Raw genomic sequence first — 16021 nt, forward strand, 5'->3', positions numbered from 1 at the left:
TCCATGGCCACCTATTTTCTTCAAATCTGAATTTTAATGTCATTAAACAAAGAAGGTGGCCATTCTATGAACCTTCCCTCCAAAAGAGAAATGTGGGTTATCACCAATCATCAATTCTAATTGTTATAATCCTCAAATGCCAAAAGATAAACAAGATCTTGAACCAAATTGTACTATGCATTCACATGAAATGAGTTCAAACAATTCTACAATTCTACTAAGCATCCATCCAAGTAGGCTTAAGCTAAAAACATTTCAACAAAGTAAGAATGGTAAACGAAAATCTGCTATCCTTAACATCCACCAAATCTCTCCATATGCCCACTCTTGTACATAAGCAAATCCTACAAAAATTTGCGTAAGTCCAACATTTCTAGCGACCACCGCCACGCCCGTCGCCCCTCGCCACGGCCACGCGACCACGTCCCATAGGCCTCCCAACCTTTGGTTTCTTTGGCTTGACCCTAGGTGTCTCCTCAACCAAGAAAGTCTCAAGGTTTATCTTTGTCGGGGGAGAATGTAATAGTAAATACTGCTGCCCCTCACGGTCGGATGATCAAGAGTCACTGGATTCTTTCCTTTCGGCGTCGGTTTAACCGTCTTCAAATGAGTATTCATCTTGATATCTACCCCAGATGATGGTGCCATGAACAATAGTGCCGTTCTTAAGCTCGATCGACAATCGTCTCGTTGTTCAACTTCATCAAAACCCTGACGAGCTTCATTGTCGCGTTGTTTGTTTGGAGGCGAGGGAAGAAACCAAAACTAAGGTTTAAGTCGAGAGGAGTTACTCGGGTTCATTCTTTGGCACTCATAACGCGTTATAATAAAACTCTTTGGTAAACTTGTACCTTAATTAGTTAGTTTCGAAGAACAAAACCTATACCAGCTTTACCTTCAAACACTCCTCTATACTGAACAACCTTAACATCTCGTTCCGCATTCTTCCCAATCCCTCTCCCTATACCACCCATACCCAGCAAGTACCGCTTTCCCATACCCATTAACCGGAACACCTATAAACTCTTCCAACCCTTTATCATCTGGAAACTTTTTTATATCTTCACGAAATTTCTCCAACAATTTCAACTCAAGAGCAACATTATTATTAGTTGCCTTTTTGTCCACACCCGTATCTTTCTTGGGTCTGATATTTAAACCGTATGAAGTTGAGTTTGGGTTTGGGTTTGTCATCAACAGGACTGGTGTATTCATTATACAGACCGTGTGTGTGTTTGCTAGCATGAATATTAATCTAACAATCCACAAACCAGGAAAAATATAAATCATAACATAACTAAAATAAGTAATTACTAATTACATATAGAAGAGCAAAATCAAACCACAAAAATCGAATTTTTTAATGAATAACACAAGTAATAAAAATCGCACCTTTGGTTATAATCAGTAGCCAACCAACACCCAAGTTAATTTCAGTTGTGATATCACCTAGTAGTAGTGTGAAAAATTGAAAAAGAGATATGAGATGATGAAACATAGAAAATCATAGAAGAAGAAGGCGCGTAAACTACGTTACCTAATAGCGGCGGCGCAATCGACCGATCTTGACTCCCAAAACTTGTTGAAGGATGAACTTGTTGAACGAGAGAAGCGATGAAAATAGGGCTGTTCATTAGTAATCTTAAATAGGGGAAAAGAGCGCGAGAATTTTGGCCTTTCCCTCTCACCGAAATTTCTTTCCTCTCAACGAAAATTTTAATTTAGAAATCTTAAATTCTAATTTAGCTATTATTTTAATGTTATATTTAATATTCACGATTTATTTACGCTTTTTGGTCCAAACAAACAATTTTAAAACGTAACAAATTAATTCTCATATTTGGCAAAATTAAAGTAACACTTTATATATAATTGTAACGCTTATAAAACGTTAGGAACCTAGTTACACTTTAAAACCGTTACTAAGCAAAAAACTGGAGCGTTACTAATATTCTGTTTTGGTGTAGTGAAAGAAAAATTTAAAACACTGTGACTACCAAGGATGGCACAGTGGAATGAAAAAAGAAATAACAGAAGGCTGAACAACTGAACTCTTGGGATATGAAGACACTGAACTTTTGGCCGAGTGTAACATGTTTGATAGATAACACTACAAACGCCATACAACTAGCTGGAGAAAACCTTACCTTTGGGTTCTTCACGATCTCGTCCACACTTAGAATTAGGCAAGCTGCCTCTGTTGTCGCATTTATAGCATTTATCTGAGACATTTGCAATCACGACCAATGTAGGTAAAAAGAAACTGAACAAAGCAACATGGGAAAGAACATTGAATACCTTAACAACAAAGGGGTTCCCATACAAAGTTGGCAAATGTATCTATGATTCCACCAGTGTTTATATCGACCCCGTAGCGGGCACTCTCACCTAATGACATGACATGTGATTAAAAAATCGGCACTTCAGCCTTTCATAAACAATTTAAACCGCAAACGAACAAAGACATACACAATTGAAACCATAACGCAACTGGCAAGTGTCAACCAAGCTAGGATGTTAAAAAGTAAAGAAAATAGTGCAATAGTGCAAAGTCCATTCTAATAAAATCTATTTATCCCAAAAAAAAAATACGGACATGTGGATACGTATCCGACACGGATTATTTTTGAAATATGGCATGTCCATGTAACATAGGATTAAACTATTCAAACAAGTTTTGTTCTTTGAACTGATTGATTTTCCACTTCTCTTACAGAAATAAGTATATCCAACGAGTAGTGGATCAAAAGCTATAGCAATTAATATTTATAATAGAAAGTAAAAAAAAAATCTCTAGTAGTAACCGCAAGTACGTCATCTATCTACACAGATGCATAAATTTGTACTAAACAACTACATCAATTGAGTGCAAAACTGAATTTCGATATAACGCTAGTTATAAATATATGTATCATACTATCGAGAGAGAGAGAGAGCATCATATACCTTCAACATTTGATCATGTGAAATACTGCCCAAGAACTTCCTATCATGTGAATAAGCTGCAAGATATAACACTGATACATATAAGTCCACTAACAATCACTGCGGCAAAGGCAGGCTGTAGTCTGTACTAACCTAGTACAAGTAATGAACAAGAAACCTTCTCCATAACAATGTATTACAATAAATTTTCAAGTTTTTAATTTGTAACACTTCTCCAACACTTTTTAAGCGTTAGCAATTAATTCCGGAAATTCACTCAAATAAACTAACGCTTTACAACATTGCCAACGCTTATTTAGCGTTGGAAACTTACTAACGGTAAATAACCATTGCAAATCAAAAAAAGTGTGTGTTGCAAATATCCTATTATGGTGTAGTGCTAACATCCCCCCCGTCTCCTCTAAGTCAGTGATGTGTCCTCCCCCATATTCTTGAATTGATGTTCCCAAAAAAATCCCAACATGAAGTCCAACTCCTATTTTTACTTAAGTTGGTGTTGTCCAACAAGGCTTAATACTTGTCACTTAAAGTATTAGTCGTCATATGCTAAAACAACATAAAGATGAGTAATCATCAACACCGGCCACTTATCTATATGTAGAATTAATAAATTGGATATAATATTCTCAAGCTCTTAAACTAAGTAAAACAATACCTCGGGATTTAGTGGTCCTAGCTATAAAGTGTAAAGCTATAATGTGCTCACTAAGCTTAGGCACCACCAGCTTATACTCAAGGTTTTCCCAACATCCAGAATTTAAGACACCACCTACTTCCTTGCATACATCCATGGCCACCTCCTACTAATGTACTAGAATGAAGTGTTCGACACACCACAGCCCCGTACCCATATCACCATATCTAGGTTATCCATTTCCATGTCATTCTCATTTTCCACTAACAGCCAGATTATTTACGTAAAATAAAATTTTAAAAAGGTGCGGTAAAAGAGAGATGAAGAAACACACACACACACACACACACACGCACCTTGCTAGCAACGGAGAACTTCCATTTGCCGAGTTCTCAATCTTCGTGGAAGTGGAGTTTGCGACGACTCTGCTTTTAATGACTCCTTGAGTCACCTTTAGAAGTTTAACCATTGTGCGCTCAAAAAGTCCCCCGACTACTTCCTTATCGATATTGAAGCAAACCCACCCGATTGTGGATGCAAAACGGTACAAATAGAATTACTAAACTTCTCAAAGCCAAAATAATGGTTCTTAAGGATAACACGACCATGGGGATCATCGAAATCCCTTTTTAGTAACTACAAAAAATATGATGAATGGATAAAAGTTTACAATGTCCAAAATTTCAATCCTCCTCATTAACTATGTGATTTTGTCTATATGCAGTGACAAGACTGCCCCACACAAAAGATCGCTCTTATCAACATTTCCGGTGGGTCAATTGAGGGGTATCCGCGAAATACACTTTACTACATACCTATATGAACGTGTGAATACTAAAGATACAATGAAACTTGTGAGCAGACTTTGAACTAAGAAAAATAACAATGGAAATCCATGCAATAAATACATCTATCTCAATGAAGGTGTAACAAGCATATGCAAATACACGCACACATCCACCACTATCGGTTGTTGATTTCATGAAGACGCCGGATAATACCGATAAAAAAAAATTCATGAAAGCGGCTAACTTCAGGTGCATTCAAATTCTCGGCTGCAACTTGAGGGGTATAAGTTGCTTTAGCTCTTTGTACAAAATGATGCTTATGTCATCATTGAGCATATCATTTTTTTTTTCTTCCAACAAACTTTTGTTACATTGAATGAGAATCAGTAGACTTCGAACAGTTATGCCACGCCACATCGGGCTCATCACGGCGCATCACACAATCCTTTCTTCGGATCCTTGAAACTACTAGCGATGTCTAAAGGATAATTACAAAAGGCAAGTAACAAGGACCATAGAGGGTATATAAGTGCATCTGCACTCCTTGAAGAATAAATCTGTCCCTCTTGCTCAAGCTGCCAAGCATCACGATGCATCTGATTAGGCCACATAAAAGAAAGAAAACGAATCAATCTAAAATGATAAGGTTCATACCATCCGAGACTTTTGTCTTAACTCTCCAACCTTGCCCAAGATGGACTTCCCAAAGAAGCTTAAACTAGCACCAACAAAGATATTGCTTCAAGATAGGAAACAACCACACATTGGCTTTAGATGGGTCTTTAGCTTCGGGTTAAGGGGTAGAAGAACTAAGAAACGCTTCGTCCCATCGCACCAAGAGCTAAACCAAAGCATTCATGAAGTCAGAGAAAAACAAAAGCGTGATGGTCAACAACACCACTAAATCAAGCGACCACAATACTACAAAGAGGGTGATTTAATGACAGAGTTGAAACTTGGAAGAACAAAACAACAATGTACAACTTCAGAAATAGAAAGTAGAAATTCAGGTAACTCATCACGGGGTATTTACTTTTATAGATTTAACGAATCGACCACCTTAGAGTTACTGTTTGGAGTCATGAGGAGTAAACAAGTAAATTCATTTGGGACTCGGAAAGAAACTTGACAGGGGCTGAAAGTCACTCCTCAGATATTAAAATCCATTCTTAAGACACAAGTAGCCTAATTAATATTAAAATCCATTAAGGATGATAAGTTACTAAAATTAAATCAAACAAGAAAACTCGTACAGGGCATTCATTTCTCAAAGACCTACGCTAATCATACTTAACGGGGTGTATGCTTATAGCTACAAAACACAAGCATTTAACACATTTTACTATCTCAGCCCAAGCATGTTAAACTTCATAACAAGTAAAAGCAATGGGGAAATACAACATGAGATGGAAACGCATATTAAGAGTCCAATAAACCAAGTACATGCAAATCTGGCATTGCAACTTCTTAGTGAATAGGGAACCAATCACCCTAAGATGGTGTAGTAGTAGCCTAGTAGGCAACAAATAAAATAAGATGACACACATGCTAAATATCACACTAGAGCAAGCTAGACATTCCTACCAAAGCAAGCAAGCAAATCAATCAAAACCAAACAAAAAGCACGCAATGCATATTGATATCTCATATATAAAATGACATGCTTATTTTTAATTTGGTACATGTTGCAAATGGGTGATAATCATAGATGATGAATTACAATACTCACAAGATCTTAAAACAAATTAATCATTTAACAAAAAAAAGAAGAAAAAACAGCATTGTTAAACCGATACGCTACTAGACTAATTAATGCAAAAGAAAAAAATTTTGTTTTACCTTTTCGAGCGTCTAACCAAGACTAGCACCGGCAACAAAAAACCCCACCTCGAGATCTTGTCGAACTAATGTCATTTATAAAGCCGCCTTGATTACAATAAATTATGACATCAGGAAGAAACAAATTAAAAGAACGAAAAAAAAAAAACAAAATTTCCCTTAGTTTGTTTAAAGATTATCTAGAACACATCTTGACATTTCTTTCTTACTTTTTCCTTATCCATAACATCCAAATTGTATTTAACAATTGTTATTTAGTGCATGGGTGATTCAAATTCCAACCACACAAACAAAATTATAAAATTAAAACAGAAACACTTGAACACAAAAACAAGCAAAAACAATCAAACACACTCTATCTAGAAAATTACAAATAATCAATTTTACAAGTACATATATACATGTTAAATTAGCTAGTGTAGTATGTAGCCTTCACAATGTACCTAATTTAAGAAAATAAAAGCCAAAAGATGCATGCACATCCACAAATCTCAGATGCAAATGATTCCCAAGTGAGACTTTACATAAACAATCCTAGCACATTTAATGCCGATTTTGTTGCAACCATGATTAAGAAGGGAGACATCAGACCATTAACTGGTTCCAATGGAGATATTAGGAGGAATTGCAGGAGAACTAACTGAATATTTAGTTTCCTATTATAGCAAATATGGTCATATACTTGTATGTGTGTTCTTTTCCAATCTTGAAAAGGGGACTCATCTTACTGTCTCCTGTTATATAGAAGTATGTCGACCTGTTTTTGGTTTTTATGCACTAGATATACACACTACACCATAATTACATGCTTATAGTAAATAATGCAGACTTGAAAAAAAAAATAGCTAAAACCATTTTCTTTAAAGAGAGAAAACTCCACACACTTTCTAGTTTCTACTATATTATGGTTTAAATCAAAACAAGCTTAGTCACATGTTTGAATGGACTAGACGCGAGAGCAATAAGCATGTACTAAGTAAATGCAGCTGTGCCTATGTTGTTGTAAGATGCTATGTGAGCCCCAAATCCAACATTTAAGGACCCCTATACACAAATACACGTTTTCGTACTGGAACTACCATACCCCTGTAAAATTAATGGAATGTTTTTTGCAATTTCTCAAGTACCAACTCTAAGATTTTCATTCCAAACATGTTTGTGACACCAATACAGTTCTTTAACTTCCTTACATAGAGGTAAAGCATCATGATAGTAATCATCCTTGAACACATGAGTTTGACTATTTACCAACATGCATTATCAAACATAGAATAATTTCCCGTAAAAACAGATGCAATAAGTCCCATATATAAACATTTATCCAAACATTCTAAGTACATCTGCAAAATTCAACTCAAGTTCATCAAAATTCTAAAATCCAAAATTTAAAGCAACTTGCTTTCAACATTTAAACTCAAGTAAAAAATTGCATCGCCTTATTCTATGAAATTCTACACATGAGACAAACATATAGCAAAGAAATGTAAAATTCGAGATTCAAATACCTGAACCGATAAAGTAGTAGAAATTTCGGCTGGAAAGTTCTCCACTGACTGCCATTATAACACCAAAACAATGAGGAATCTCCACTTCAAATTAAATGAATTTTTAGAAGGAAAAAAGACAATAAACCTGGTTGTGAGAGAGAAACCCTAACCTAACCCAGCGGCTGTGAGAGAGAAAGAGAGGTTTTCTATTTTGAAATACCGACAGCGATTTCTTTTTTGTTTCCCTATTTTTGAAATTTCGAAGTTGTTTTGGTTTTTTGGATTTGTAACACTTCTCCAACGCTTTTTAAGCGTTAGCAATTAATTCGGAAATTCACTCAAATAAACCAACGCTTTACAACATTGCCAACCAACGCTTTACAACATTGCCAACGCTTATTTAGCGTTGGCAATTTACTAACGGTAAATAAGCGTTGCAAAACAAAAAAGGTGCGTGTTGCAAATATCCTATTATGATGTAGTGTTGGGAATGGTAGTATAGAAATTTCACATCAAAGCATTACTCTCACCATTGTTCCTTTTGGGTTTGATTAGTTGAATTCAATTTAAGTCTAGACAGTTAAGAGTGGAACGAATCCTTACTCATTATATTGCATGATTATGTTTTGAGAGTAAGAAGAATTGATTTAAACGTAAGAACGGTAGGATTACGTATTAGTGTTGTTAACATTAATATTTAGGATCTACTATGTTTACGGATATCACTTTTCAACTTTGACCGGGCATTAAAAAGGCTTTTTCTCCTTGAATCTTAGCCTTTAATCATAGAACTTTTTAGCAGCCAACCCTTGCTCATTTATCTCGCAAAAGTGACACATTTCTACACATAATTTACTCCAATGCCTGAAATACATAAAAACACGTAATCAGCATTAAGTCTTATTTATTACTCACATAATTGGTCTAAAAGTATTATTGTTAAGGGGTTAAAACTACAGTTTTGAGGCTCTTATCATTGATGAAAAATGACTTGTACCAAGAGCTTATTGACCACCTCCCCTTTATTGTACTTTGTACACTCAAAATGAGGTTGTTTATATGAAGAAAACAATCCCACATGAAGAAGGGTAACCCCTTAAATAAGTGGATGAGCATGCCCTTTATTGGATACCTATTTGCTTTAAGATTTAATGTTGTCCTCATGCATTTAGGAGTTCATTAGTGCTTCAAGATTTACTGTGTGTTTATGAGCACGCGCCTGAGACAAGCTATAGTCCATGTTTGGAATTGGTCTGAATACCGGGAAGTACTCATAGATGATCCATGCCTATATATATATATATATATATATATATATATATATATATATATATATATATATATATATATATATATATATATATATATATATAACATATATATATATACACACATATAGTTAACATATTATATATATACAAATAGTTAAATATTGATAAAGTACTAAAATTAACATTAAAAATAATCTCTAAAATACTAAAGGTTTACCTATAGAATAGTCATATAGCCTGTAGCCCCTTTCACCTTCGCACATGTGCCAGCCCCACGACTTCTATACAAAAACACCAAAATTGCTGCACCCCATGCATACTCTCCTATCTCACTAACTTTCAACAACGCCCTCAGATAACATAGAGACACTCCAGTCCCAAACTTGTCAGTAAAAACGGCACATCCAAAGAAAAACATGATAAAAGCTCTGACAACCTGTTGGACTTCCTGCAAACTCGAGACCTTTTCCACCACCTTCCCAGCAGCGATACATATGGGCTTATCATGAACCTTGTTAGCAAAATTCTTCCGGAGGAATTCTAGGCTTACTTTTGAAGTGGACTTGCTAGCTTCCATCTCCACCTTAATCAAAGAAATAGGGAGACCTAGAGCACGGTGTAGGAGATTTACCGATTGTTGTAAGTTCAACTCATTGTCCCATTGCACCGCTCTTCCTCTAACTGTGACTCCACAGATTTGCACAACATCATCCAAAGTCACAGTCATTTCCCCAAATGGCATATGGAAGGTGTTGGTCTCCGGATGCCACCTCTCCACAAACGTAGAGACCAATGGTGGATCCATATGCTCGTGATAACTTAACACGAGATCATACAACCCAGTCCTTCTCAGCTCGTGGGCAAATCTCATAGACTTTCTAAATTCATTCATGAAATTCCATTGGCACAACTTTGCTAAGTGTGAAACACACTTTAATGCTCCGCGATCCTCTTGAAACAACCAAGCACGCATTATGCTCAATGAGTAGAAACAAAAGATTTTGTAAAATAAAATTAAAGTACTAAAGAAAATCAAAATATTACCCTCTTCTCTCAAATATCGCGAGCGACATGCACCGCGTAGTCATACAACAGTTCTGACTCATACGGGCCACCCCCATACTCACCTCTTTTGAACTCCAAATCATCATTGAATTTTCTCACAAAATCCAATACCAGAGGTGCTTCTTCCACTGGTGGTACGACTTCTACCACATTTTCTTCTACATCATCATCCTACTCCTCCTCCTCCTCCTCATCTCCATTTTCATCATCTTCATCACCCTCCTCTTCCCCCTCCCCACCCTCCTCTTCACTCTCCTTTCCCCCTCCTCACTCTCCTCTTCCACTATACTCTTCCCACGATCCATATTTACATCTAAACCTACATTGTTATCGCTATCTACACTATCTATATTATCTTCACTCGATGAATGAACTTCAGGAACCTCTTTTTCTTTATGGTCCCCTTTACGCGCTGATGTCGTGGTGCCCTCTCCCTTTTTTCTCTTTCTTTCAGCCGCGTCACCACTAGAGGAACCGCTACCAAACAACTTCTTCACACTCTTGAATGTAGTTTTCGCTACATTCTTCATATTCTTTGATCGAGGACCCATTGCTACAAAAAAAATAAAACAAGTATTAGTAACTATAATAAGTTTAATCAAATCTAAATCATATTCTGATTTTAACACTACTATTACAGTTCCAAAACCTCCATAATCTTCCCTAATACCCTTGCCCAACCTACATTCCATGTATGATATGCCTGCTACTCCTACTAGTTAAGTTGTCATTATCCATAGGCATAGACCCTATGTTAGAAACTTTTGTATACGTAATGTCCACCAAGCTCTGTATCTTTAGGTGGGAGCACTGGGGACATCATCTTTGAGTGGAAAGGCTAGTGCTCAAGACTTGTTATAGTTTACTAGGATATCCACTCTATGATTTTGTATACTTTTTTTCCTGTAGTAAATATATCTCAATCTGCTGACTTAAAAATAAACTACAGTCGTTCAACTAAATATGGTGTGATGGTTTCCCGAAGAGTAAATAAACCCTAAAAGTTATAAATCACTTGCCAGCTCCTATATTTCCATTAGAAATGTTAAAAATTTTTTTATTATTTCTCCTGAATGTCAATTCCTACTTTAAATAGAAACTCTTAGCGAATATCATGAAAATGTCAATCAAGATAACCAAGTTTCAGTAGCACAAGATGGCTACAATCTTTAAGACACTAATAGCAGTCACAAGCGTATCCGTTGTAACTCTCACTCTAATTATGCTATAGAATGAAGTACAAACTTTAGTGTATATGCTATATAGAGGTAGTCTTGATAGAGAGAAAAAGGGAGAAGGTCGTTTAGTTATAATGACCCAAATAATAACGGCATCACTCTAGATTTTCACGATAAAAGCCCAATGTGGGCTCCGTTCTAAGGGAGATAGAAAACGGCAATCTCATTTTATTCCAACAAACCAACCACAATATTTTATTCATCGACAACCGTTGAAAGTATTTTATTCATCCAATTACAATAGTTTCACATTTCCACAGATTTACTAGTATTCCAACAAACATGCCAAACCATGAACAACGACAATATTATGTACAGGATTGAGAAGGTAATCCTTGTTATGGCTTCTCAATCCTTATTATGCCAAACCACAAATTGCATTGTATAATTTGTCATTTTGGAGTCCAAACAATTTGAATTGTATAATAATCAACAATAGAAACCACAAATTATTCAACAATACAAAGAATATTCAAGAATATTAAAAAAAAAAAAAACATTCAAACGACCTCACGGGGTCGTTTGGGCCATTTCCAAAACGATCTCACTGAGTCGTTTGGTGCATCTTCAAAACGACTTCACTGGATCGTTTCAATGTTTTTCAAACAATACTTCGTACCAACAGTCCAAACAACTTGCATTGTATAATAATCAACAATATAAACCACAAATTATTCAACAATAACAACCATACTAGCTTATTATTCAACAATAGAAACCACAAATTGAGAAACTAGAGTTGAATTTTTAAAAAAAATAAACAAAATGCACTCACCAATTGATATTCGAAACTGGAGACAGTGATTGGTGATTGGTGGAGTGATTTGTGGTCTCACGAGTGATTGGTGGAGTGATTTTTTGTTTTGGGTGTTTTTGGTGAGAAATCACGAGAGAGATGACTGGTTAGAGCAAGATTGTAGCCGATATGCGTTGAGGTGGGGGGGGGGGCGCCTTTTGCTGTTGGGCTTGGGCTGGAGGCTTCCCAATCCAATTTATGTGGCGCCCAATACAGGACTCTTATTCCTTCTCTGCGTCCTTGTTGAGCCTCTGAGCTAACGGTTTGGGCCCAAAAGAGATATACTGTCCACTTTCTCCCCTCTTCAATAATTTCGTAAACTCTCTCCCATCTCCCTTTTCAAATAGGAGAGGAGAAACCAACAAACAACAATTGAATTAACAACGGAACTCGAATAATCCGGTAACTTTTTGTTCGTTTTTTCTACTTCAGTTTATTATTATTATTATTATCATCCTTTGGCCTTCTGAAGATTAACAATAATTTAGGAAGGCATAAGTATGAACTCGAATTCAAATTAAATATATAAACAACATGGTACAAACTTTGATGTGTAATACTTACTTATATGCAAACTACAGCTTAATTATGCAAAGGACCTTTTTTTTTTTGGCTAGGATGAAAATTTCCATTACTTAGCTTTGTTTACTGGAAATTAACTCTGAATCTGCTCTATTGATCTTCTTAGGCACTAATTCATCAAAACAGATATTGTCATGCCCCACTGCCAGCAGTATACTAGTATGTTAACTGAACAGACTTATTTTATGATAGAAGAATTGACGTGAATGGAATATGCTGGACTGTTCTTTATCTGGTCTTGTCACTTGTACCCTTATATTATATATATACTTTCAATTGATTGGAACATGGATGAGAGGACTTTCAAAGGATGCTGCATTGTTTTTTTTTTTTATTAATTATGAAATGTTGTTTGTTAAACAGCAAGGATGAGACGGCAAGGACAATATGGTGATTCCAATGTGAATTCATATGTTGCATCTCAGATGCAGCATATGTCTTCCCAGAGAACGCATCATGGTACTGGAATGAACCATTTTGCAAGAAGACCTGATACTTTACCCAGTGAGGAGGAGAATCCATATATATCTTCAAAAGCAGAAGCACAGTGGCAACGGGATAGAGATGGAACAAAAGGATCAAATCCATTATCTTCACAAATCTATAATGAAGGCAAGTGCTTCTTTCCACACTTATCAAACAATATTGATCAATTTGTTTTCAGCCATGTCAGAGGCTTTTCTTTTTGTAGAACTTCCTCATTACTGTTCAAAGATCCCTTATCTATTTTCTTAGGAATCTGTATGCGTTAGCACGTAGTATGTGTCTTCTCTAACGATCTCATTACAATCTCTCATCTATTGTCTAGCTTATAACCAACTCTTTCTGTACCCATGTCAAATCTACTAAATTTATTTATAACTTTTAGATGTTGCATAAAAGGTGTGTGGTACCTGGAAAGTTTTTGGAATCATACATCAGACTTACCTGTGCATTTTCTCCTACACTCCTACCAAGGAGCAAGGGAGTGGGGAAGCCACACTTACCCATGCAAATATGCAGTTTCTTGTTCATCGCATGTTTTTTTTTTGGTTAAGCAAGTTTGTCGTTGTTTTTTTGTTTACTAATTTGATGTGTTTCTTATTTAGAATGTAAATTGTGGTTATCTAGGTCAAGGGGTTGACATGTCTCGAACATTTTATCATGGTCAAAGGCCGGATCCAAAATGGGTTTAGACAAACATGGAAACAAGGACCCCAGAGCCCAGCCTCATGAACAGGACATGGAAGTTGGTTATGAGGACAATGCTTCTCAACAGTCATTTGAAAGTTTGACACAAAAGTTCCATGATGAGATTATAAAATTAACCAAAGAACAGCACGAGGCAGAGGATGTCGAAAACGCTAGGCATAGGCAGGTGAGTCTATTATGAATTTTTCCTTTTAGGTCTTCATCCTTCTCTTTTCACTTTAATTGACGAGCATTTATTTCCAAGGGATATAAAATTTGAGAATATATACCTTTCTGGCAGATTCTTTGATTCTGCGTTTTTTGCTTTGCAAGAAACACTAAGGACAAATAATGCCTGTTTAGTTGTTGCATTTGTTCTTCAGAGATATCGCTGATGTGTAAAGACTGAAAGATTCTATTAAACATATAGTTCATAGTTTTTGGTTGAGGTAATGGGCTAGGTAAGCAAGGATGATCCTCATTTTTGTTGGAGTTGATTGAACAACTAAGATAGGGAGTAAGACTGAGGCACTAGGATTAGCAACACTTTCTGTCTTTGTAAGATTCAGGAGAAGGTGATAGGAGTAATATTCATGTTTGTCTCCATATCATTGTAGATCATAGATCAATCAAATAGTGGAGGACAAGAGGTACTTGGCTTGAACTAAACCTTCCATAGTTTGACTGTGTCTCTGCATCCGTGTGTGTTGGGGGTAGTGTCTTCTGCTTATCATTGGGGAGTTCCTCTCTTGGTGGACCGAAGTCTTTAGGAGATTGTTCATTTGAGTACTTTGTTATTAGATGGGATAAATTGTTACTTTTGGGTTGTGGATGGTGGTTACTTTTGCTGTATTTTCCTTGATTGTATTGTTCTCTACTTTTACATATTGCAATCTTCTCTGACCCGTGTTTGGTTATTGATGAGATTTCTATTTTAGCTGAGAAAAGAAAGTGTATATTTTACAACAGTCAACAAGGGGTTTTTCAATTTGGTACCTATGATGTTTGAGTATGGATTTTTGGATTTATCATTTTAATGATTGAATTATCAAACTCAAGATGACATGATCATTATCAACCATGTGATGTTAGCCTTAGATTTTTTGTGATTCTCATTGTTTCAGAAATTAGGTGAGATCAATGTCCAGTATCAGGAGAAGCTGACTGCCCTTCGAGCTCAACATGCCAATCGAAGAGATGACTTTCTCCAGAGGGAATCACATACCCGAAAAAATCAATATCAACAAGCAGGGATGACCCACTACCAGAATGCTACAGGCCCGAGTGACCCTCATGGCTATGGCGGAGAATCAGCAGAAGAAGCAGCAGCTGGAGCGTTAGCTGCTTATGAAGCAGTAGAGGCGCGTATTAAGTTGGACTCATACTTAGAGCGTCAGTACCTTGATGGTACCAGAAAAGATGGTTTTGAATCAAAAGGTCCTTATCCAGGTGGCCGTGCTTACAATACTAACCCGCGCTACTACTGAGAAGATTGCTTAGGTAGTTAGGTCCCTGCACTTCAATTAATATTATGTCATATCCCTTGTGGTTACATATGTGCCTGTTTGATATGCAAATTTGGTACGATGAGTCGGTTGTGAGGGGTTTTATTTTTGGTTCCAATCAAATAAAAAAGTCCTTGTAGTATAAATATGAACCTATGAAACTTATCTTACTGTTATACAGGATCTTGGCCTGTATGAATATAGTAAAGCAGCTCATGGTTGGTGTTTGTCAAGTGAGCATTAAACCCAAGTTCAGGTTATGTCTTTTACAAAATCCTCACCTCCATCCCAACCAAAACTCTCTGCAATCTCCACCCAATGCAGCAAGACTCCATGTCTCCCTACTTTTTACATTTATGATGTGGTGAGAGTTGATCGAGAGTCACTATTTACGTGCTTGAGATTCGGCGAGTTTTGCATTTATGACGTGGGGATTGCTTTATTTTGTAATCATGAGGGTATCTCCAATGGAGAGTTTATATATACACCTCCACATAGGTGCCACTAGGGTTTTATGACCCCTCTTACACATTAATAGTTTCCACATCCAAAATGGTATCCAATACAATAAGGTTTAAGAGTTTGTAAAATTAAAAAACTGAGAAAAAACGATGATCAAAGTCCGTCACAAGTGGTTTAACTAAAAAAAAGAAATAAAATGCACCTCACTTTGAATAACATCCGTAGTTTATTAAAATTG

The 16021-nt window shown here is 36.3% G+C and overlaps 1 protein-coding gene and 1 pseudogene across 1 annotated transcript; one reads left to right on the forward strand and one right to left on the reverse strand.

Moving 5' to 3' along the window:
* Window positions 1-373: 373 nt before the first annotated feature.
* LOC147485874 (small nuclear ribonucleoprotein SmD1a pseudogene) lies at window positions 374-725 on the reverse strand (annotated as a pseudogene).
* An 11638-nt stretch (window positions 726-12363) lies between these two features.
* LOC147485875 (ubiquitin carboxyl-terminal hydrolase) lies at window positions 12364-15467 on the forward strand. The gene is given in 6 exon segments (XM_086572678.1): window positions 12364-12466; window positions 12753-12805; window positions 13010-13258; window positions 13757-13807; window positions 13810-14003; window positions 14941-15467. Coding segments are annotated over 5 exon segments (882 nt in total). The 5' UTR covers window positions 12364-12466; window positions 12753-12780; the 3' UTR covers window positions 15304-15467.
* The last annotated feature ends 554 nt before the right edge of the window (window positions 15468-16021 follow it).

Source organism: Coptis chinensis, chromosome 7 (genome assembly GCF_015680905.1).
Source record: "Coptis chinensis isolate HL-2020 chromosome 7, ASM1568090v1, whole genome shotgun sequence".
Taxonomy (NCBI): Eukaryota; Viridiplantae; Streptophyta; class Magnoliopsida; order Ranunculales; family Ranunculaceae; genus Coptis; species Coptis chinensis.